The sequence below is a fragment of the Equus quagga genome, chromosome 16 (assembly GCF_021613505.1).
Source record: "Equus quagga isolate Etosha38 chromosome 16, UCLA_HA_Equagga_1.0, whole genome shotgun sequence".
NCBI lineage: Eukaryota > Metazoa > Chordata > Mammalia > Perissodactyla > Equidae > Equus > Equus quagga.
The window spans coordinates 65,032,431-65,054,864 of NC_060282.1; the positions used below are offsets into that span (position 1 = coordinate 65,032,431).

At 35.8% G+C, this 22,434-nt stretch overlaps 1 protein-coding gene across 3 annotated transcripts in view; it reads left to right on the forward strand.

Moving 5' to 3' along the window:
• The window catches only part of SGK3 (serum/glucocorticoid regulated kinase family member 3), a 119,604-nt gene that overhangs the window by 87,957 nt on the left and 9,213 nt on the right, over positions 1 to 22,434 (forward strand). For all 3 annotated transcript variants that reach the window (XM_046641889.1, XM_046641891.1, XM_046641892.1), the window contains exons 6-15: positions 172 to 259; positions 5,013 to 5,062; positions 7,512 to 7,569; positions 12,439 to 12,522; positions 12,629 to 12,760; positions 16,486 to 16,598; positions 16,689 to 16,725; positions 17,335 to 17,421; positions 19,701 to 19,796; positions 21,759 to 21,914. In XM_046641889.1, coding sequence (XP_046497845.1) covers positions 172 to 259; positions 5,013 to 5,062; positions 7,512 to 7,569; positions 12,439 to 12,522; positions 12,629 to 12,760; positions 16,486 to 16,598; positions 16,689 to 16,725; positions 17,335 to 17,421; positions 19,701 to 19,796; positions 21,759 to 21,914 — 901 coding nt within the window. The remainder of the gene's footprint in view (positions 1 to 171; positions 260 to 5,012; positions 5,063 to 7,511; positions 7,570 to 12,438; positions 12,523 to 12,628; positions 12,761 to 16,485; positions 16,599 to 16,688; positions 16,726 to 17,334; positions 17,422 to 19,700; positions 19,797 to 21,758; positions 21,915 to 22,434) is intronic.

The following is a 22,434-nucleotide window of genomic DNA, read 5'->3' on the forward strand; positions in this document are numbered from 1 at the left end:
ATTCTGTATATTTTTTGTTAGTTTTCTTATTCTTTTTATAATAATGAATATTAATGGATTGTGTTTGGCTTTCTTACTGTAAATGCTACTATAGTTACTTTTATTTTCGTGTTAAAAGGGAGAAGAGCTGTAGAAATACAAAGTCATAATAAAGTTAATTTTTGTTTTTAGTCCAGATGTCAGAGCATTTCTTCAAATGGACAGTCCAAAGCATCAGTCAGATCCATCTGAAGATGAGGATGAAAGAAGTACTCAGAAGGTAGTAAGAGGAATTGTATTTTTTAACAGAAAAAAATACCATTCCCCAAAGATGAAATTATTGGCAACTCTAGGACAACTTTACTTAAAATGAAGTAATTTCATCCATTATAGATTTTCTACTGTGTAGAATACATAGAAACAAATGCATATCCCTCTTACTGATTACTCTTTCTTATAAATTTATAGAATGAGTACTTTGTATAATAAAAAGTAATACATGTCAGTTAAATCAAGTTTTGAAAATAGTAAGAAGTATAACCCGTATTATCACCAACTAGACCTAGTAATTTTTAACATTTTAGTGATTTTCTTTCTAATCTTCTTTTAATATATAGGAATTTTTTTAATTATCTAATTTTGATTATATAGTATATACAGTTTTGTATTCTGCTCTCTTCACTTTACATCTTATCTTTTGATCATTACATACCTTCACCATCACCATCCTGCTTGAAACTATTGTTTGAATTTTGGCCAGCAGGAAAGGCCTTTCAATCCTTTGAAAGGATTACGTACCTCTTTCTCTGTGTTGTCAGGTTTTTAATACACAGAGCGATCAATACACGTGTGCCAGTTGACATCAACTAACTTTTGTTGCTGAGCTATAGACACATAATCAGTATGCATTCTGAATAAAGAATAAGATATTTTTATTTTTTTAAATTATTTGTGAAACAGTTAAATAAATATGACAAGCTTGTGCCTTATTCTGAAAATATTTTCAACATTTACTTTAGAAAGTTACCTGTGATAGCTAAATTACAGTAGTTTGACTCAAAGGATTATTAAGTAGCAATTACAATTATAAATGTTATATAAATGTAGTACCTTTATAATTCAAAATTGATTGTAACTCTTGTTAAATACATAAATGAAAATCAGAGGTGTTGGGTTGAAGTACCTTTTTGTCTTGATAATGTCTTTTAATTTTGTCGTAGTTCTCTTTTTGTGAATTAAAAGATAATATCGTGAGTTGGAACATTACTGTTTCACAGGTAGAATCTTCATTTGGAAAATAGACATATTCTTTTTTTGAGACTACTGGAAACTAGTGAGTTTCTTTATCTAATGCCCCAAGGGGATTCTCAGTTAAGAGAACAGATTTAACTTTTTCATCTGTGACACAGTTGTTCCTAGTACAATGTAAAATTTTATTTTTATTTTATATCTGTGTAACTGGTCAAAAGAGAAACAACAAGCTGGGAAAACATTTGTAACAAATAAGGCATAAGAAGGAATACATCTGTGTAAAAAGCTCATACAGTGGGTTTCTGAAAATAATGATATTTAAGACCCCAGTAGATAAAAGGAAAAGGACATGAAGAAATACTCTTAGTAAACAAGTATGTGGGAGATTGTTCAGCCTTGATGCCAACAGCAATAGCAAATGAAGTTTTTATTTATTTATTTTTTATTTTATTTTATTTTTTTGAGGAAGATTAGCCTTGAGCTAGCATCTGCTGCCAATCCTCCACTTTATTGCTGAGGAAGACTGGCCCTGATCTAACATCCATGCCCATCTTCCTCTACTTTGTATGTGGGACGCCTGCCACAGCATGGCTTGTCAAGAGGTGCCATATCCGCACCTGGGATCCGAACCGGCAAACCCCAGGCCACCAAAGCGGAACGTGCACACTTATCTGCTGAGCCCCTGGGCCAGCCCCAGCAAATGAAATTTTTAAATGGGAGATTTTTTTTTTCCTCTACCAAGTTAACAAAAATGTAAAGTAAATAAAATACTGTAGGACTGATAAGGGTAAGTCAGGTACAGTGGGCACCCTTGGGCATTACTAATGTCGTCATAACTGTATGCACCTCTATTGGAAAGCAATTTGGCAATATGTATCAAACATGAAAATATTCATGTCACTTAGGAGTTGATACAAATGAAATAATCCTTCATATGGAAGGAAACAAAGGTGTTCATTTTAGTATGATTTATAATGAAAAATTAAAGTCAGCTTAAATATTCATCAAATAGCATTTATCCCTAAATAATGTGCATTTAAAAAATATTTTTGAAGATGATAATATTTTAAGTTTTGACATACTATTAAATAACGGTGTAAAATTTTATAGGCAGGTTCATACAATGTGATTACAGTCAGTTTTTAGAAGTTATGGAAAGACTATATGAAATTAAATATTTAAAAAATCATGTGTTAGTAAGGTTATGGATTTTTAAAAACGTCTTCTTCCTGATACTTTCCATATTTTATAACTAAGAGTATATATTTTTAATTTTAAAAAGATGAAACTATTCAAAAAACGTTTTAAAGAATAAAATCTATGTAACCATGGTTTTCCATGTTTTGTTTGCTAATCCTTCTTGAGAGTATGCAAGTTTAGGTCATTTAAAGAATGTCTTGCCTTGCTATAGGAGACAGCTGGGTTTTTCAAGAAAGAACCAGACTGAGATTCCTGGGCTCTGGCTCCTGTTCTGCCACTGTTTATTTTAGATCTATTTTTTTTTTTTTTTTTTGCTGAGAAAAATTTACCCTAGGCTAACGTCTGTTGCCAGTGTTCCTCTCTTTTTCTTCCTCCCCTCTCCAAAGGCCCAGGACCTAGCTGTATATTCTAATTGTAAGTCCTTCTAGTTCTTCTATGTGAGCCACCGCCACAGCATGGCTACTGACAGGAGTGATGCGGTTCTGCACCTGGGAACTGAACCCAGGCTGCCGAAGCCCAGAGCGCCGAACTTTAACCACTAGGCCCTCAGAGCTGGCTCCTAATTTTTTCTTTTCTTTTTATATACATAAAATCTGAAACTTGAACTAGGATCTCTTACAGTTTTTAAAATACTGATAAAAAGAATCTCTTCAAAAAAGAGAAAGCCATGCTTCATCTTACAGTTGTACCTATTTATTAAGGACTTCTAAGTGGATAACTAAATGAATTTAATAGTCAGAAAATATCTTAGAGGCATCTGGATCCCCTTGTTTATAGAGAGAAAACTAGAAACCAAGAGAAGTTTAGAAACCTACCCTCTTGATTAGTGTTCATTCTGTTAAGATATTATTCTTCACCCTCAATTTAGTGATTAGATGTAATCTTTAAAAATAGTAGCCAGAGGAAAGTGTTATCTAATTATATATCCCAGTAATTTTCAATATTATTTCAGAAATGTGCTCCATTAGGAAAATCATTGCCAAATAATAAAATCATACTACTTATTAATGTTATTTAGGGGACAAATTGTTCTTGTTTAATCTTATTTAGTTCACTTCCCTCCTCTATATAAGAAAAGTTCATTGCGTAGGAAAGTGATCCAGTTCTCTGCACATTGATTAAAAGAATAAGTGTATTGAAATTACAGCTTAGTTTGGAGTACGTTATCAGATTCTATAGAACACAAAATATTTAAACATAATCACTATATATGTAAGCCAAATCGTTATGCCATACACCTTAAACTTATCTAGTGCTGTATGTCAATTATATCTCAATTAAACTGGGGGGCAAGGATTACTCCCTGTTAAAATTATGCCACAACAGGGCAAATCTCATTTAATGAAGAGAGTATGAATACATTTTTTTTGTCTTGTGCTAAACTCCTGTGGCTCCTTATATTTCTGTCTTCTGGGGATTGAAAATGAAGATTTTTCATGTAAAGTTATCAGTAGTAAATAAATTTGATTTGTAATAAAAAGTTGTTGGCAGTGTCTCATAAGAAATGTATTATTATACTTCAGGACTTTTGTTCTTTATTTTTAAAAATAGCTGGTATTCTGGAGATGGTCTATAATTTTCAAATGAATTTAAGTGGATATATATGTGACACATCTCTAGTAAGAAATCATTTAGATAAAATTTGCTGGTTCTGATTAACTTAAAGAGAAATTTTTAAACGCTTATTTCATATCGCTAGGTTATATAAAGTATAATTATATAAGGTTCTAGTAAAAGTAAGCACATTTGAGACATGTATAACTGATTTAATTCTCTGTGTAAAGAATTTCAAAGTGAATTTATGTGAAGCAGAATTCATTTACACTGGCTTTTGTGAAAGTGCTCACTCTCATGGGATCTCGAGATCAATCTTTTAGGATTTTGAGTTAAATTTCGAGCTAATTATTACTGAACTAGAATCTTTTATTAGTCAGATTGCTTTATGGCATACTAGGTGATTTGCTTCTCAATTAATAGCAGGGATTAAATTTACCATGATAACTGTTGCAAAGAGAAAAGCCTATCTAAAATTTTGATGCTACACAGTGGTGGACTTAGAAATAAAAGCACTCTTGGTTGTATGTATTCACTTTAGAGGTAAGTTTACCTCTAGCAGCTTAAAACTTTCAATCCAGCATTTGCAGTCTTTATCATCATCATATTATCATTTCCTATCTTTAATAAGCTATAATTTCAAAATTTGAAAAACAAATGCCACTTTTAACCATTTTTTAAATGTAAAAATGATTCCTCTTAAATTTTGTTTTCAATACCCACGTCTTCCTAGGAGCTTGCCACAGTTTGCTTCATTCCTTTGCCAACTTTGAGCTTGATTTGTGCCTTACCTTTTTCCTTAAAACTGCTCTTGAAACTTATCATAAAAATGATTGTTTATGTTGATTACATATGTTTCCTGAAAAGTCTATACATTTTTTAAGAATTAGGACTTCAGACTTCTTTAACATGGCAATACATCAAATATCTGTGGTACGTTATGTATATTTTATTTGAAAAACATTCATTGACTGATAACCTTTGAAGCTCCAATAAAAATGTTACTGTTTTTTTTCTCATCCCAACAGTTACACTCTACCTCACAGAACATCAACCTGGGACCATCTGGAAATCCTCAGTAGGTTTAATTTGTTTCAAACAGTCCTTTAACTAAATTTTAGGAAAATCTTTTTTGTGAATGTGCAGATATACATAATTAGACCAGTTTAACTGGAAGCCTGTGAAATACAACCATAGTTGCAGTGAATGCAGTACTGTCCTATGCTTGCCTGCTTTACTACTCTAGCTTTGCTTTGCCCTGGTAGAGCTCTGAGAAGTTTTTAATCCACAGACTGTTGATTGGGTTTTGCTATTTTGCCTTTGTCCCTTCTCTGGGATGTGTGTGTATGTGTGTGCATGTGTGTGTGTGTGTAAAATCACTGGATCATATTTCCCTGATAACTGTAAGTCCTGGGAGGTCCTCTGACAAAGGAGGCCTCATCTCAGCAGGCCTCATTGATGTTCTCCTGGTGCTCAGTGTCATTGGGCAACCCTAGTTGTTAGCCATCTTGTTCCACAGAAGTCATTATGGACATTAACTTATTAATGACTATTAAATTTTCTTTATCCAGTTCCTCCCATAGTCCCATATTTATTTGACCCCGGGTGAAAAACATTTTGAGGAGCACTGGGAGTGGCAAATACAGACTTCATCTTGAGTGTCAACTCCAGCAATTCATGGGAAGTGCATGCCTAGAACACTGAATACAAAGAAGAATTCCAAGACCACGTCTTGCCTCAGTTTGAGGAGTGCCAACAGATTAGTGATGTGCCATGGTTAGAGGAGGACTGTAGTGTTGCCCTCCTTACTTTTAATTATCCTTGCAGCCTTACTGGATTAATTCTAAAGTATTTTATCTTTTATCCCAGGACACTATGCTTCCCTCACCGTTTTGGTCCACTTAAAGAGTGAGTATAGACAGATAAATGGCCCAAGGATTGGGTCCTGGGACACTTCAGCATTATAGTGAGGTCAAGGAGGAACCAGAAAAGGAGACTGCAGAAAGAGTAGTTAGTAAGATAGGAGGAAAACTCGGAATGTGGTGTCACAAAATCAGGTGAAGGAAGTGTCTGGAGGAGGGAGTAATTAACTCAGTGTCGCTGACAGGGCAAGTAAGGTGAAGACTGAGAATTGACCACTGTATTTGATAAGTCATTGATGACCTTCATGAGCAGGTTCAATGAGGTGATGGGTACAAAGACGCTGATAGGAAGGAGTTCAAGAGAGAAAGGGTTTAGGAAAAGGTTCGAAGAGAGGACAGCAGGTATAGACAATGAGTTCAGACAACTTACTTGAGGAGTTTCGCTGCAAAGGAAAGCAAAGAAGTGGGCTGGTAACTGGAAGAGAAGGTTTGGTTTTGAGCATTCTTTTCTGTCATCATAGCTTTGAGTTGGTCGGGCAGCACAAAAGCAGAAATTTGCTTTCAGTTTAGGAATCAGCTAAATTGGGGCCTTGGGTCTGGCTTCAGTTAGTGTTTTTGAGAGATTTGCTTGTTTTTTCACTATTACATTTGTTTAAAAAATTATTTTGGTATCTCAGCATACCATTAGAGAATAAAATAACTAGTCCAAAGAGCAGGTTCTTGAAGAAGAAAAATATTTAACTTTAGTTAAGTATTTATCTCCCTAATCTTTACCTGTTATTATTTAACCTAGACTTGGTGTTGCTCTTATGTCTGAACTGGTTATTTCTTTCAATAATGAATTGAAGGACATTTAAAATCTGAATGGAGTCATTCCCCTCTCCCTATTGCAACCTAGAAATTGAGACTGTGCTGAAGGAAACAGCTCTTCTGGATGCTTAAGCGCAACTTTCTGCTGCCCTATGCTTTTGCCTACATACGGCCAATGCTGTTTTTACCTGCTAGGTTAATACAAACAAAACGACAATCTTAGTATTCCCTCTGGCTTCTCTGCTCCTGGCTTTCCTACATTACCGCCTGTGAGAATAAGCAGGGAGATCTTTTATCTGTAATGTACGATAAGTGATACATATGCAAAACACTGTGTTGACTTTTCTTGATCATAAATTTTTCTTAGTGACTTTACTAGGTGTTCTAGCTAGTAACTTCCTTTTCAGAAGAATTACCAGACTAGATAGTCCTCGTAATATATCACTAATTTACGTAGTTATGTAGTTTCCTCATTAACAGCCTTGGTGAGGTTTGTGGTATTATAATAAAATTGGTTTAGATAGAAGCTACATTAAGTTCAAAACGATAGAAATATATATGCCCTTTTCTCCCAACTGGGCTATTACTGAAGTCCCTCTTAAAGAGAACTTAGCAAGGTTTAAACAAAGTTATAAAATGTCTTATCTAATCAGAAAGTAGATATTATTACTATTTGTTATTACCTATATTATATTAAAGATGAGATGAGATATAGTGTGAAAGCTGGAGTCATCATACTGAAGTGTTTGTACCCAACATTTACTTATTAAAGAGTGAGGTGCTAAGAAATGTTTAAAAGTTAACATCTTTCCAATTTCTAGGAAGCTGATTGTTGTCATTGTTCATTTATTTCAGTGCTAAACCAACGGACTTTGACTTCTTAAAAGTTATTGGAAAAGGCAGCTTTGGCAAGGTAAGAGTGTTTTTGTTTTCTCATTCGATAAGTAAGTACTTCAGGAATGCATGCTTTATATATAGAAGGCCACAGAGCTTGTTGGTATGCAGGAGTCGGAGTTAAGAAGCTTTCCTACCTTCAGAGTACTGACAGAATAATTGGGGAGATAAGGCATCTACTCAAATTCTAACATGAATTCGTTTGTTTGACAAGTATTCCATGAGACTTCCTATGTGCCAAGTGTCATTCTGGGCCTTGGTTAGATAATATTGAACAAAAGTGACATGGATACTACCTTTGTGATGCTTCCAGTGTTGTGGGGGAAATAGTCAGTTAGAAGTATGCAGTCAGATAAATAATTGCAAATAGTAATGGAACTGTGAAAGAAACAAAGAATAGAGTGAAGTGACAGAGGACAATAGACAGTGGGAGAAAAATCCCTTCTTAGCTAAGTTGGTCAAGGATGGCTTCTTCGAAGAGGTGCTATTTAAGCTGAAGCCAGAAAGACAAAGATGGGCAGCCGTGTAAACAGCAGTTGGGGAAAGAAAGGGCTGTGTAGAGACCCTGCTTCTGATACAGTGAATGTCAGAGAAATCACATAACTTGACAATGTAGCTGTACCAAGGAAGTCAGAAGTGTCATAGATGGAGTAATCAGAAAAATCAAATATATTTGTGTGTGTGTGTTTTTTTTTTTTTTTTAAAGATTTTATTTTTTCCTTTTTCTCCCCAAAGCCCCCCGGTACATAGTTGTGTATTCTTTGTTGTGGGTTCTTCCAGTTGTGGCATGTGGGACGCTGCCTCAGCGTGGTCTGATGAGCAGTGCCATGTCCGCGCCCAGGATTCGAACTAACGAAACACTGGGCCGCCTGCAGCGGAGCGCGCGAACTTAACCACTCGGCCACGGGGCCAGCCCCTAATATATTTGTGTTTTTTGCATTATACTTCTATTTGTAATAAAAATAAATATATATGTGTTTAATTATAGTTTGCTATATTCGTAGCTTTCGGTATCTCTAGTTTGTTTTCTGAGTTCCCTAGATTCTAGAAACTATGACCATGCAATTAAACCCATGTGTGTTTATTAACTCAGCAAATATATATATTGACCACCTGCTACATGCTGGGCTATAGAAAGTTCAAAATGGGCCCTGCTGTCAGAATGCTCATAGTCTGTTGGGATGTTAGAGATAATCTGTCATTAAAAACAAAAAGCATTATCTTTTGGAAACTTCTTGTTTAGCTAGATTCTACCAGGAATTGGTTCTTGCATATAATATAAGATATAGGGTCACAGTTCATTTTTTTCCCTGTGGGTACCCAACTGATCCCACAAAATTTATTGAAAAGACTATTCTTTCCCCACTGATCTGCAGAGTAACCTTCATCATATATCCAGTGTCCGTATATGCGTGGATCTGCTTCCAGATTTTATGTTTTATAAATCTTTTTCTAGATTTTATGTTTTTCATTAATCTATTTGTCTAACCTTGCACCAATACCACAATGTCTTGAGAAATGTAGCTTGATGTCCAACAAAATAAGTCCTCCCTCCTTGTTCTTCTTCAAGAGGCTATTCTTTGCATATTTATATAAATTTTAGAATTAGCTTGTCAATTTCCACAAGATTTTGTTGGATTTTGATTGAGATTGCATTGAATCTGTAGATAAATTGAGGAGAATTATCTTTACATTATTGAGTCTTCCAATCCTTGACCATGGTATTATATCTCTTTGTTAATTTTGTTCATCTTTAATTTTTCTCAATAATGTTTTATATTGTTCATTTAGAATTTTTACACATCTTAAATTTATTCCTATGTGTTTTGTTTTCTATGCTGTTGAAAACTGGTGTTAATTATTGAAGTTGAATATGTGCATTACCTGTAGTACGTTGGTTCTACTCCTACCTAGTAAATATCCAACAGAAACACATGCACGTACACACTAGGAAAGGCATGTGCCAGAATGTTCATAGCATCCTTATTCATAAACAGTCTAAATGTCTGTCAACAAAAGAGTGGGTTAAATTGTGTAATGCAGTATTCTGCACAGCAGTAAAAATATGAAAACTGTAGTATGTGCCACAACATGAATGTGTGTTACATAATTTAGAGTGAAAGAAGTCAGACAGAGACAACTTTATCTATGTGATTCTAATTGCATAAAATTCAAAAAAAGGCAGAACTTACCTGTATAATTGCAAGTTGAGATAGTGGTTACCTCTGAGGAAGATGGGGATGAGTAGTTTCTGGAATAGGGCAAAAGGGGGGCCTTAGGCTACTGACAGTGTTTTATTTTTTTGACCTGGATAGTGGTAACATAATGTGTTCATTATGTAACTTACTGAGCTGTGATGATTTCTGAGTTATTCTATATATATGTTATATTTAATAAAATTTAAAAATCTTGCAAAATGGTTAGAAACCAATCAAGTGCAATAAAACAAAGAAAAGCAGGACACAAAAAGAAGGAAAAGCAAACAAATGCAAATTCACAATGTATTTGAAAAATAAAAAAATATGTATGTAAACTAGTGGCCGGCCCTGTGGCCGAGTGGTTAAGTTTTCGCACTCCGCTTCAGTGGCCCATGACTTCGCCGGATCGGATCCTGGGTGCAGACATGGCACCGCTCATCAAGCCATGCTGAGGTGGCGTCCCACATGGCACAACTAGAAGGACCCACAACTAAAAATATACAACTATGTACCGGGGGGCTTTGGGGAGAACAAGGAAAAATAAAATCTTTAGGAAAGTATGTATGTAAACTAAAATAAATAATGGCACTCTAACATTTATTCTAAACCCTTCTCCAGTAAGTGGTTCTGGTTCCACTTTCCATTTGTTTCTTGACCGTCTATCTGCCTGTTCTCCAAATCTACCAATCTACTGGAAAAAAATGCCTGCTTGGAGGAAATCAGGACCTCCTAATTGCCACGTTCTCTGAATTATTTTCTCAGAATGTACTTGGAGACGAACCAATCAAAATAGAGAAGGAAATGTCAGGCAGGTGGGAGGTGTTGAGAAAAGGAAGAATATAAGAAAGAAAGAATGTTCAACAGAGTCAAATATTGTAGAGAACAAAAGAATGGGAAATGAGAAAAATTCCAACAGTTGAACACAGGATATTTTCACCCTGAAGATGTTTTGACTCTATCTTTATGAATAACAAACAGTTTTCTAATAGACTTTATATTTTAGAATAGTTTTAGATTTACAGAAAAATTGAGTAAAGAGAAAATACAGAAAGTACATAGAATTCCCAAACCATCCCTACTCCACACACAGTTTGCCCTGTTATTAACATATTACGTTAGTATGGTTCCCATTGATTAGTTAGTATTGTTCCCATTGATAAACCAATATTGATATATTATTATTCACTAAAGTCCATTGTTTACTTAGATTTCCTTAGTTTTTATCTAATGTCCTTTTTCTGCTCCAAGATGTCATCCACAATAGCACATTACATTTAGTACATTTAGTTGTCATGTCTCTTTAAGCTCCTCTTAGCTGTGACAGTTTCTCATACTTGCCTTGTTTTTGAAGACCTTGATGGTTTTGAGAAGTACTGGTTAGGTACATTGTAAGTTGTCCCTCTATTGGAATTTGATGTTTTTCTCATGATTAGACGGGGGTTATAGGTTTTGGTGAGGAAGACCACAGAGGTACTGTTAAGTAAGGCCAACAGTGTCGTTAGTTGCTGTGTCAGATCGTCTCAAAAGGCTTTGGAATGTATCATTTAATAGTTAGACAACTTGTGGAGTATCTTAAATGTCTTAAAATTATTTGCAAAACCTTGAAGGTGTCTGCCTTTTGCTGGAGCCAGATCCTTGGAAGTACGTGCAACCCAGCCCATTATAGAAACTTAGCTGTGCATGGTGCTTCTTCCTCTGAACTCTTCTGAATTTGAAACCTATAATGGAAACCTAAATGCTAAGACAAAAATGCATTTTGATCACCTAAAAACCATTTCCTTCTCCTTTTTTAATGTGGCTATGAAGTTTATAGCTTCAGTATTTTCTAAGGACACTCTTTAGGACTCAGGGCTGGCGCACGCGCACACATACATGCACAAAGTTCTCAGGCAGTATAGATTTTGGCACTTAAATTTAGTAAAAATCTCAAACATCAGGACATTCAGCAGCAAAGAAATGGTGCCTGGCTATTCAAATGATCAACATCCTTTTTTGTTTTATTAAAACATTTAAGGAATAAGCCAGATAGAGAAAGACAATCTCTGTCTGACTCCACTCATATGGGAAAGAGGAACACGTGGACAAAGAGAACAGATTAGTGGTTACCGGGAGTTGGGGGGTGGGCACGAAGGGTGAAGTGGTGTACCTACATGACTGACAAACAATAATGTACAACTGGGCTGGCCCCATGGCCGAGTGGTTAAGTCTGTGCGCTCCGCTGCAGGCGGCCCAGTGTTTCGTTGGTTCGAATCCTGGGCACGGACATGGCACTGCTCATCAAACCATGCTGAGGCAGCGTCCCACATGCTACAACTAGAAGGACCCACAACGAAGAATATACAACTATGTACTGGGGGGCTTTGGGGAGAAAAAGGAAAAAATAAAATCTTTAAAAAAAAAAAAATAATGTACAACTGAAATTTCACAAGCTTGTAAACTAGCATAACCTCAATAAAAAATAAAATAGAGAAAAAATAAATTTAAAAAATTTAAAAAAAACATTTAAGGAAAAGTGGAATTATAGAAATAAATTCAGTAGTTTTCAGTTTTCAAAACAAAGACATCTTATTATCTGGGTTTCTCGTGGATGTTCTTTTTACAAAATTTAAGTATTGATTTAATGACAAGTGAGTTATTCCTATCAAAATATTGAAATTTCTAACAGTATGCACAATCTTTAACTACAACAGGTTCTTCTTGCTAAACGAAAATTGGATGGAAAATTTTATGCTGTCAAAGTATTACAGAAAAAAGTAGTTCTCAACAGAAAAGAGGTAAAATAAAATAGCTTTGTTTCTCCTAAACCCGTTTTCTTAGTTAACAGGATTGTTTTCTGGTGTATAATGCAAGTTAATCCTTTACCTTTTTTTTTTTTTACAGCAAAAACATATTATGGCTGAACGTAATGTGCTCTTGAAAAATGTGAAACATCCGTTTTTGGTTGGATTACATTATTCTTTCCAAACAACTGAAAAGCTTTATTTTGTTCTGGATTTTGTTAATGGAGGGGAGGTAAGTTTTATTAGTTTTCTAACATTGATAATGTTTAGAAAAAATAGAATAAAGTCAAAGTTTTTCTTTCCTTGTAAGTTTTGGAAGGACAGTCCAGCATCAACAGCTATTTGTTGAGTAGCAGTATTTCAGGTGCTGGCTACTAAACACAATACAGGATGTGGAGAAGTGGGATGCAAAGCTCTTTTCTTAAGCAGCTTATGGTGTAGGTGGAAAGGTTCACAAATGAACCCTGGTATGAAACTACAGCTGTCATGGGTAGTTTTGTCACTGAGCAATAGCAAGAATAATATACTGAAACATGAGAATAAAACAAGGTTTGTAACTTAGATCCTTATCATTTCAATAGTGGCAGATAAATATTACTCTGGCCTGTCAGTTTCTAAAACGTGCAAACTATTAATCAGATGAGGTGATCCTCTAATAAAGGGTTCTGTGGTGAAGTCAGTTTGGAAAATGTTTCGTTTTGTATCCCCTTGGTGATTAACAGTGTGTTTCTTGGTGATTCACAGTACGTTTCAGCATGTTAAAGACTTTGAGAAGTTCTGCCTTAAACAAAGCCAGAAGTTCTTAAAAGAAATTTCTTTTACCACACAGTCCCCTTTTTTTTATTTGAACCAAATCTATTAATAATATTCCCTGAAACTCTGAATCAGAGGGATATTGAAATCATTGTGAGAAATGCTGCTATTATGATAATTACAGTGATAGCTAACATCTGTCAAGTATACTTATGTGCCCAACACTCTGGCTCTTTGTAGGTGTTATTTTATCTTCCTTTTATATAAGGCAAACAAAGAGACACAGAGAAAGGGTAACTTGCTCAAGTCGTGTGGTTAGTAAGTGTTGGAGCCCGGAATGGAACTCAGGCAGTCTGATTCCAGGAGCTGGGCAGCTGCCCACCCCATGTCCCTCTGCTTCTCAGTCCTCACTTTTCTGATTTGTTTGGTCTCTCACCTGTGAATATCTAAAAATTATTTTAACTGATAAATATTGTCATATCCTTACAAAGAGATCTTCCATCCCCTAATCCCAGAGCAGAGGGAAAGGAAAAGAAGCTTACTGTAGCACACTTAACTATAGAATGAAGGAGCTAAAAGAAATCAATTTCTATTCTGCAAACCTGAAAGACGACCAGATATACCTAGGTTATTTGAGGGGAAGGTCGTATGAAGAATCATTATTCAACCCCCTACATCTAGGACAAAAATGCCTTAAGACTCCTCAGTGTAAAAGCAAGGTTATGAACCCCCCAGGCACCCTGATTCAGGGATGTAGATGACCCCACATTGTTCCCACCTTGAAGGTCGTCATTTTATTTTGTGTGTGTGAGTGCTAACATATAGTGAGAATTTATTGAAGGCCTGCCAATTTGTAATTGTTTTACATGCATTATTTCAATTAAGAGTTGTGATGACAACTCTTTGAGTTAAATACTCTTATACCCATTTTATAGATAAGGAAACTAAGGCTCAGAGAGGTTAAGTAACTTTGTGACGTTAAGAAACTATCAGGCCCTGGATTTAACCCAGACATCCCGAATGCAAAGCCCATTCTTAAGTACCACCCCATGTGTTTATTGAAATGTCATGGAGGACATCTAACTGCAGATGATGGGCTCCGTCACGTTTCCTGCTTTATCTGAGCTTTCTTCATGCTGTTTTAGGACTTTGCTTCTGAGCCCTTTTTACACAGTGACTGCTCATAAACTGAGCGGCAAAAGTGTAAAGAGACGGGCTTGACTTTTGGCTAAGATAGTGGAAAAAAAGAAACTGTAATAAAGTGTTGGAGTGGTTGGATGAGGCGTTGAATGGGTCAATAGACAGAAGAGGAATAGATGAGGAAGAAGGACAGAAAGAGAGGCAGGAGGAGAATTTCTTCATGTGCTGCTGCTTGTTATTATTACTATTATTTCTCCCCAGTGTTCACACTTACATCTTGACCTTGACATGTGGTATTTATCTTTGTATTACTACTTCAGATGTGTTTTGGAGCCAGGTAGAGTATAAACAAATAAGTGTTATGATACTGGGCATATGAGCAAGCCCTTCTGAGCCTCAACTTCCTCATTAATTTCCTACCTCAGAATAGTTGTATGGATTAAATGATACAAGCATATAAAGTCCTTAGCTTAGTGCCTTTGGTTTAGTAAGCACTCACTGTTAGTTATTATTAGTGACATGGTCAGATTTTAATTTGGGGTAGTTTTCTTTAGTCGTATTATGTTGGACAGATGTGATCAGGAGATCAATAAACAGAATATCACGGTAGTGTAGACTTCAAATAATAAAAGCAGTGGTAGGAGTAAAAAAGAGGGAGTATTCCGGAAATAATTAAAAGATAAAAACAGAAGAATTGATTCATGGTTGGATGCAGGGGCTGAGGATAAAGGAGCAGTACAGGGGAATCCCAGGTCTGTCCCCATTTATCTGCGCTGTCCGAGTCTGTTATAACTCATCTTCACCATCACCTTGCAGAAGAGGTTAAGAAATTTTTTTGGACAATCTTTGAAAATCAGAGGAGTTAAATGAATTGCACATAAAAAGGGAAGAACCAGGATTTAAACCTAAGTCCGATCAGCTTTAAAACCTGACTCTTTCCCCTGTACCTTGTTGCTGCCTGTGGCTTAGAGGGCTGGCTAGAAAGTGATATTAAAGGAGAGAAGACAGCAGCAGTTAAGTGTGTAAGAGAAGACCTCGTTTAGCCAAGTTGAATTTGTTGGCTTGTGAAATATTCAAGAAAGAGCAGCAGGCATCAGGTCTTTGCAGGAGAGGCTCCAAGCAGAGGTCTGGGCTGGGGTTGTCCACATGAGAGACGTCAACATAAGGTGGTGGTTAAAATCATTGGAATGGATTAGGTTACCTGGGCAGAGTATTCAGAGAAAGAATAACAATGGGGAAACTGAGGACAGAAACCTGTTATCCCTGCAGCATAAGGGGCCAGAAAGGAGCAGAGATGGAACTCTCCAAGGTTGAAGGAAACACAAGGAGATATTATTGTCTTAAAAGCCAAGGTCCCTAAAGCAAGGACCTACAGCAGACTTCACCCAGGCAGGTCAGGCAGGTAAGAAATAAGAATTAGGAAGTGTAAGAAATGAACTGGAGAGGCCAGCTGCCACTCAGCTCCAGCCAGTTGCTACCACATTGAAATTTAGGCCTCATGGTGCAGAGCTTCCCTTTTTTCCTTTTCTTTCATAGGAATCCCAAACTATAAATTTTAAAAAAATTCCCAGTTCTTAAAAGTTACCAATTAATTTAGATTTTTCTAAAAATAGTGTTTGGCTCAAACAGCTTATATCTGTGGGTTGTATTTGGTCCGCCAGGCACTAGTTTCCAATCAATGAATAGTGGGTTTTTTCCCAAATGAAGGAACAGTCAAAAAAGGTCCAGTAAGATAATGACTGGCAGTGTCAAGATCATTGGTCTTCATCAATAAAGCTTTTCCAGAGCATTTGCCTGGACTGGTGAGGACACTGTCACCTTGAGGGTTGAGGAGTAATGGAAGATGAGTAAGTTAACATGAGTACACACAGACACCTGGTTGAAGGGAGAGAATGATTGCTAGGTGGGGGACACAGACAAGGGAGAGTTACAGTTCTGTGCTTTGGCACATTTTTATCTCATGTTCAAAGTAACAACAAATCCTATTTTTGTGTTTATAGAATATATTTGTTTCACTTTCTGTGTGAATGATCTTAATGTGCATTTTTTTTCTCCATTTTACAGCTGTTTTTTCACTTACAAAGAGAACGGTCCTTTCCTGAACAAAGAGCTAGGTTTTATGCTGCTGAAATTGCCAGTGCATTGGGTTACTTGCACTCCATCAAAATAGTGTACAGGTAAATTTTTAAAATATTACTTGAAAATTTGTCTTTTTATTATTTCAGCTAATACTCAGTTTTGCTTTTTTTTTCCTTTTGATTTGATAGAGACTTGAAACCAGAAAATATTCTTTTGGATTCAGTAGTAAGTACTGTGTTTTAAAAATCTACTAGTTCTCCATTTTTGTTGTTGTTATGCTTAGTGGAAAAAAGTCAGCCTCAAAGGCTCCAAACTGTGTGATTCCATTTGTATGGAATTCTCGAAATGACAGAACCATAGAGATGGATAATGAGATGGAGAACAGATCAGTGGTTACAAGGGGACAGGGACTGAGGGAATAGGGGGGTGCTAAGATAAAGGGACAGCATGAGGGAGTTCCTTTGTTCCTGTGGGATGATGAACACTTCTCTGTCTTGACTGTGGTGGTAGTTACATGAATCTGCATGTTTCTATTGCATAGAACTGCACATACGTATACAAGGACAAATGCATGCATGTAAAAAATAGTGAAAACTTAATAGGGTTGGCAGTCTAGTTAACAGTGTTGTATCAATGTTAGTTTCCTGATTTTGATATTGTACTACAGATTATCACATGTCAGCATTGGGGGAAGCTGGGTGAGGGGTATGTGGAACTCTATGTACTGTTTTTGCAATTTCTTGTGGGTCTATAATTATTTCAAAATAGAATGGTTTTAAAAATTATCAATTTATGTCCATGCATTGTTTTATCCTATGCCCCTATCTTTGTCAGGGACATGTTGTCTTAACAGATTTTGGGCTTTGTAAAGAAGGAATTGCTATTTCTGACACCACAACAACATTTTGTGGGACACCAGAGGTAAGAAATATGTCTTATTTATCATTCATATAATCATGTATAAAATGCAAAAATGAATCACAAATTGCATACACAAAATTTGAAATCAGAAAAGTTGAATAAAAATTGTTTCAGCTTCCAGGCAGCTAAAATATCTGTTAATTATTCTTTCTGAACATTTAAAGTTTATTGATAGTTATTTTTAACTGAGTATGAGATGCCACAGATAACCCAGCAAAGATAAGCTATGCTTATTTGTTTTTTTTTTTTAAAGATTTTATTTTTTCCTTTTTCTCCCCAAAGCCCCCCAGTACATAGTTGTGTACTCTTCGTTGTGGGTTCTTCCAGTTGTGGCATGTGGGACGCTGCCTCAGCGTGGTCTGATGAGCAGTGCCATGTCCGCGCCCAGGATTCGAACTGACGAAACACTGGGCCGCCTGCAGCGGAGCGCGCGAACTTAACCACTCGGCCACGGGGCCAGCCCTATGCTTATTTGTTTTTAATGTTAAAAGTTTGCCTTAGGGCCTGTCCTGGTGGCACGGCAGTTGAGTTCACACGTTCTGCTTCTTGGCGGCCCGGGGTTCACCAGTTCGGATCCCTGGTACGGACATGGCACTGCTTGGCAAAAGCTATGCTGTGGTAGGCGTCCCACATATAAAGTAGAGGAAGATGGGCATGGATGTTAGCTCAGGGCCAGTCTTCCTCAGCAAAAAGAGGAGGATTGGCAGTAGTTAGCTCAGGGCTAATCTTCCTCAAAAACAAAAAAAAAAATTACCTTAGACTGTTTTAAGCATTTGATTATATTTCTAATCCTTTAAAACAAAAATCACAAAATCAGTGATGAAAATGTCCTAAAATTAATTGTGGTAATATTTGTACAACTCTGTGACTGTATTAACAGCCATTTAATTGTACACTTTAAATGGATAAATTGCATGCTATGTGAATATTGTAATAAAACTATTCTTTTAAAAATATAAGTTAAAGCATATGTGGCAAAATATTAACATTGCCTATATTTAGGTGGAAGATTTATTGTTTTCCATTTTATTTTTCTATTTTTCTGAGTGGCTAAAAAATATTTTAGAATAAAATTGTGTTTATTTAACAAGAAAATAAAGTAAGGGATGTAGGGGGAGAAAAATCACAAGTCCGAATTTATTAGCCAGAACATCCCATTCTCTAGTCTTGTTAGCTTTCTGTTTGAGACAATGGTAAAATCCTTACAATTTATGTTAAAGCCTTGTTATTCTCACTTCACACACACACACGTGTTTAGTTTAATAATTTTAAACTGTCCTAATTTTAATGTATTTGTAGTAATCTTAGGTGCCAGGTACTATTTCATCATCGTCATGGAGTAATTGCAAATATCATGAAATAGCAATTATTTGCTTGGAAATGTATTTTTTCTTTCTTTCTCTAATCTAACCCTAGCTTTTGTATATGTTTGTAACCTTTCTGTTTTGGTTTGTGTATGAAGAAACATTTTTTATTGAATATATATTGATTTCATAGTTAACAAAATCTTTCTTAAGTCCTGTAGTTTTTAGAAAGGGAATACAAGTTTTTTTGGTCATTTAAATCTAAATGTGATCAGAAATTATTAAACCCTTTTTATTTATTTTGCCATTTTTTGGATCACACATAAAAGCTTAAGAAGAACTTATTTCTTATATATATTTCGTATAGGAAGAGGAAATATAGATTTTGGAATCTAAAATTCAAATTCACCTCTTATATGTGTGAAATTTTGTTAAATTTGAATTTTTTACAAATTAAAATATAAATAGCCATCTAAAGGTTATACAACTTTTCTAAATAATGTTAGAGAATTGCTATTGTAATTCTCAAATAATGCAATTCATTCTTTTTTCTTTCACTTTTAAAAAGAAAAAATGAATTACAGTTGTCACATTAAGAATTCTTTCTTCAAGAGAAACAGTTTTGAATAATGACCAAAATTAATCTTATGAAAGACTTCTCCAAAGTACCTGCTTTACCTGCTTAGTATTACAGATTCTCCATTTGCTACCCTCTTCTCCTTGTCTTAACTGCATCACAGTTTCTGGGAGAAACTTGAGTATGTTTATTTTGAAAATTATTCTAGTTGATTCTGAAGAGTTCCACTGCCTATAAACCAGGAGCTGGTATAGGATGAAAATACCCGACCGATTGAAAATCTAGATAATATTTTTAGTGTAATAATAACGCCTAAAATTTGTTGAATTTCTCAATTATTTCTAAATTTTGTCTTGAGTTGTTTATGGAGTTGCTCTAATATTTAATCTCTTCTGTAGTACCTTGCACCTGAGGTAATCAGAAAACAGCCCTATGACAATACTGTAGATTGGTGGTGCCTTGGTGCCGTTCTGTATGAAATGCTGTATGGATTGGTATGTACTTCTACTCTTTCATTATTACTCCAATATATTATAATTGATTTGAGTGTTCTCTCTTCTCTCTCTCTCTCTCTCTTAATAATCTTGTGGACACTTAGATAACACTAACAGATCAGGAGTAAGCTGGTTAAATGAATCCAAAACCATGTTAGGGATATGCACAAAAAGAAAAGCTTTTTATTTTGTTACTAGTTTTTTAATATAATTATTTCTCTTTCATACTAATCGCTACTTCAGGTGTTCTCATCCCACTCACATTTTTTAGAAATGGACATCTGCTTGTAACATGGACATTATTCACTTTCATTCAGTTTACTCCAATCATCTTTCTGCCTAATTTCAAAAAGGTGGAAAGAAAAAAGATTTTTGTATTTATCAGAAAATAATGCCCTTTGGTTTTTGCCTTGTATTTTATTTTTATAGGCCTTAATTAATACATTGGTGTTCCACTTATTCCATCACTGGGATCCTCTGTTCCCTTCACCATGAACACCATGTCTTGAGGATTTCATTGAATAATGATGTATACAATGTATCAGTTTTTATTAGTTGAACACACATAAGGCCAGCCAGAGCTGATAAGCGAGTGAAGTTGTTTTCCTACATTGAGTTAATATCATTCTGGCCAAAAGCAAACAATTTCAATGTTTTAATTAGCTTACATATTCTTATAGGAATAATATATGTTTTTCGTTAGGCTTTTTGAAATCCTTGGAATAATTTCCAGACTGTTTGTGGTCCCATGAGTGTCAGCAGCCTCGTGCTGGCATGACGCCCTCAAGCCTCCTGCTGCTGCCCCGCTGAGCTGGGTACCATGTTAGCTGAGACCTGAGCTGCAGCCTGGGGTTTTTTTTTTGTTCTGCTTTTTGTTTTGTATTTTCCTTTTTCCTGAAAACGGGGAGCTCTCTATGAAATTCAACACATGTACATTTTACAGCATTTGTCTCATGTTGTTAAGTTTGAATGATAGATTCCTGCCATGCCAACACTGCCTCTTCTCTGCCCTTGACCAAGATCCACTTGTAAAAAGATCTAGTTGTCTGGTTATGCTGGTGACTTACAACACCTGGCAGCCACTTTGTACCTTACGTTCTTTAAGTGCTGGATATTTGCCATCCTGATATTTTCAAACCCTTTGAATTTCTTTAGAGGACTATGAAAGTATAAAATATTATTATTGTATATAAAATGCAGTTGATTCAAAAGGGAACATTTGAAACATATGCTTCATTAATGACACTTACATTAACTGTTTAAAAATAAAATTAGATTTTAAGAAGTAAAAGTTTTTTCTTTCCTGTAAAAAAGACAGAAAAGTGACAAACCTGTAACTCCCTTAACTTTAAAAGTTATTTTTACTTTAAAACTTATAACTAGATGATTAACTGGCTAATTCTCATGTTGAAGCTGTACCTCAGGTCCTTGGGCTGTGACAATGGAATCTCAATTCTGCAGAGTACACATGTAATGCGGTCACTGCCTTAGGCACTGAGGAAGGAGCACTGTCTTCACATTTCCGTTGCTACTAGAAATCCGTGTTTTAATTAATTTATCCCCAAGTCTCAGCAAATTATTTAATGTTTGATCTGTGTTGGATTTTTGTGTCAAATAATTCTATGATTATGCCTATGATGGGGTTGGTGGTGGTTTTCTCCAAAATAGATACCGTCACAAGTTTTATACTATTTACACCTGTCTGCAAAGTGTTATTGAACAGACTGGCCCTAATTCATTCAATGAACATGTATTAAGGTCTTCAGTGTGCTGGGTTTTAGAATCTCTTCGCATCAAGAGGCAACACTGCAGATGTCCCCACACCCAAAGAGGCCTGTGTATTTGTGCAGTTGTCCGGACCCAGCCTGCTCCCTGTAGATCAAGGCCAAAGCCAACTGTTTTAACCCAAACATTTTGGCATAGTTCAGTTAACACTAACTTTGTTTTGCTTTTTTTTCTTAGCCTCCTTTTTATTGCCGAGATGTTGCTGAAATGTATGACAATATTCTTCACAAGCCCCTAAATTTGAGGCCAGGAGTGAGCCTCACAGCCTGGTCCATTCTGGAAGAACTTCTAGAAAAGGACAGGCAAAATCGACTCGGTGCCAAAGAAGACTTTGTATGTATATCTTTCCCAGTCCAGCTATATTTAAACTTATTTAAAATTTGAAGAGAAATCCTTGTTTTATGTGATATTTAATGGAATGAATACATCTCTTAAAGAATAGCACCATGAAAAAGAAGCATGCTTGTCTCATCAATTTTCACCAGTTTGTATAAAACTGTATAGTGTTTAAGGCATGTGCACATGCATTTCTCCATTTGATCTTCATAACAATTTGATCCTCTTCTCTTCATCCCCCACATCCAGCTTTCATATCCTATTATTTATAAGAATTTTCCCTCCCCTCCCTTTTTAAGAAATGTGTAGTATACATTTTTGGATTACTTAAACTTTTTTGTTTTTTGGTGAGGAAGATTGTCCCAGAACTAACATCCATGCCAGTCTTCCTCTGCTTTGTATGTGGGAGGGCACCACAGCATGGCTTGATGACTAGTGTATAGGCCTGCACCTGGGATCCAGCTGGCGAACCCTGGGCTGCTGGAGCAGAACTCTCAAACTTAACCACTGTGCCACC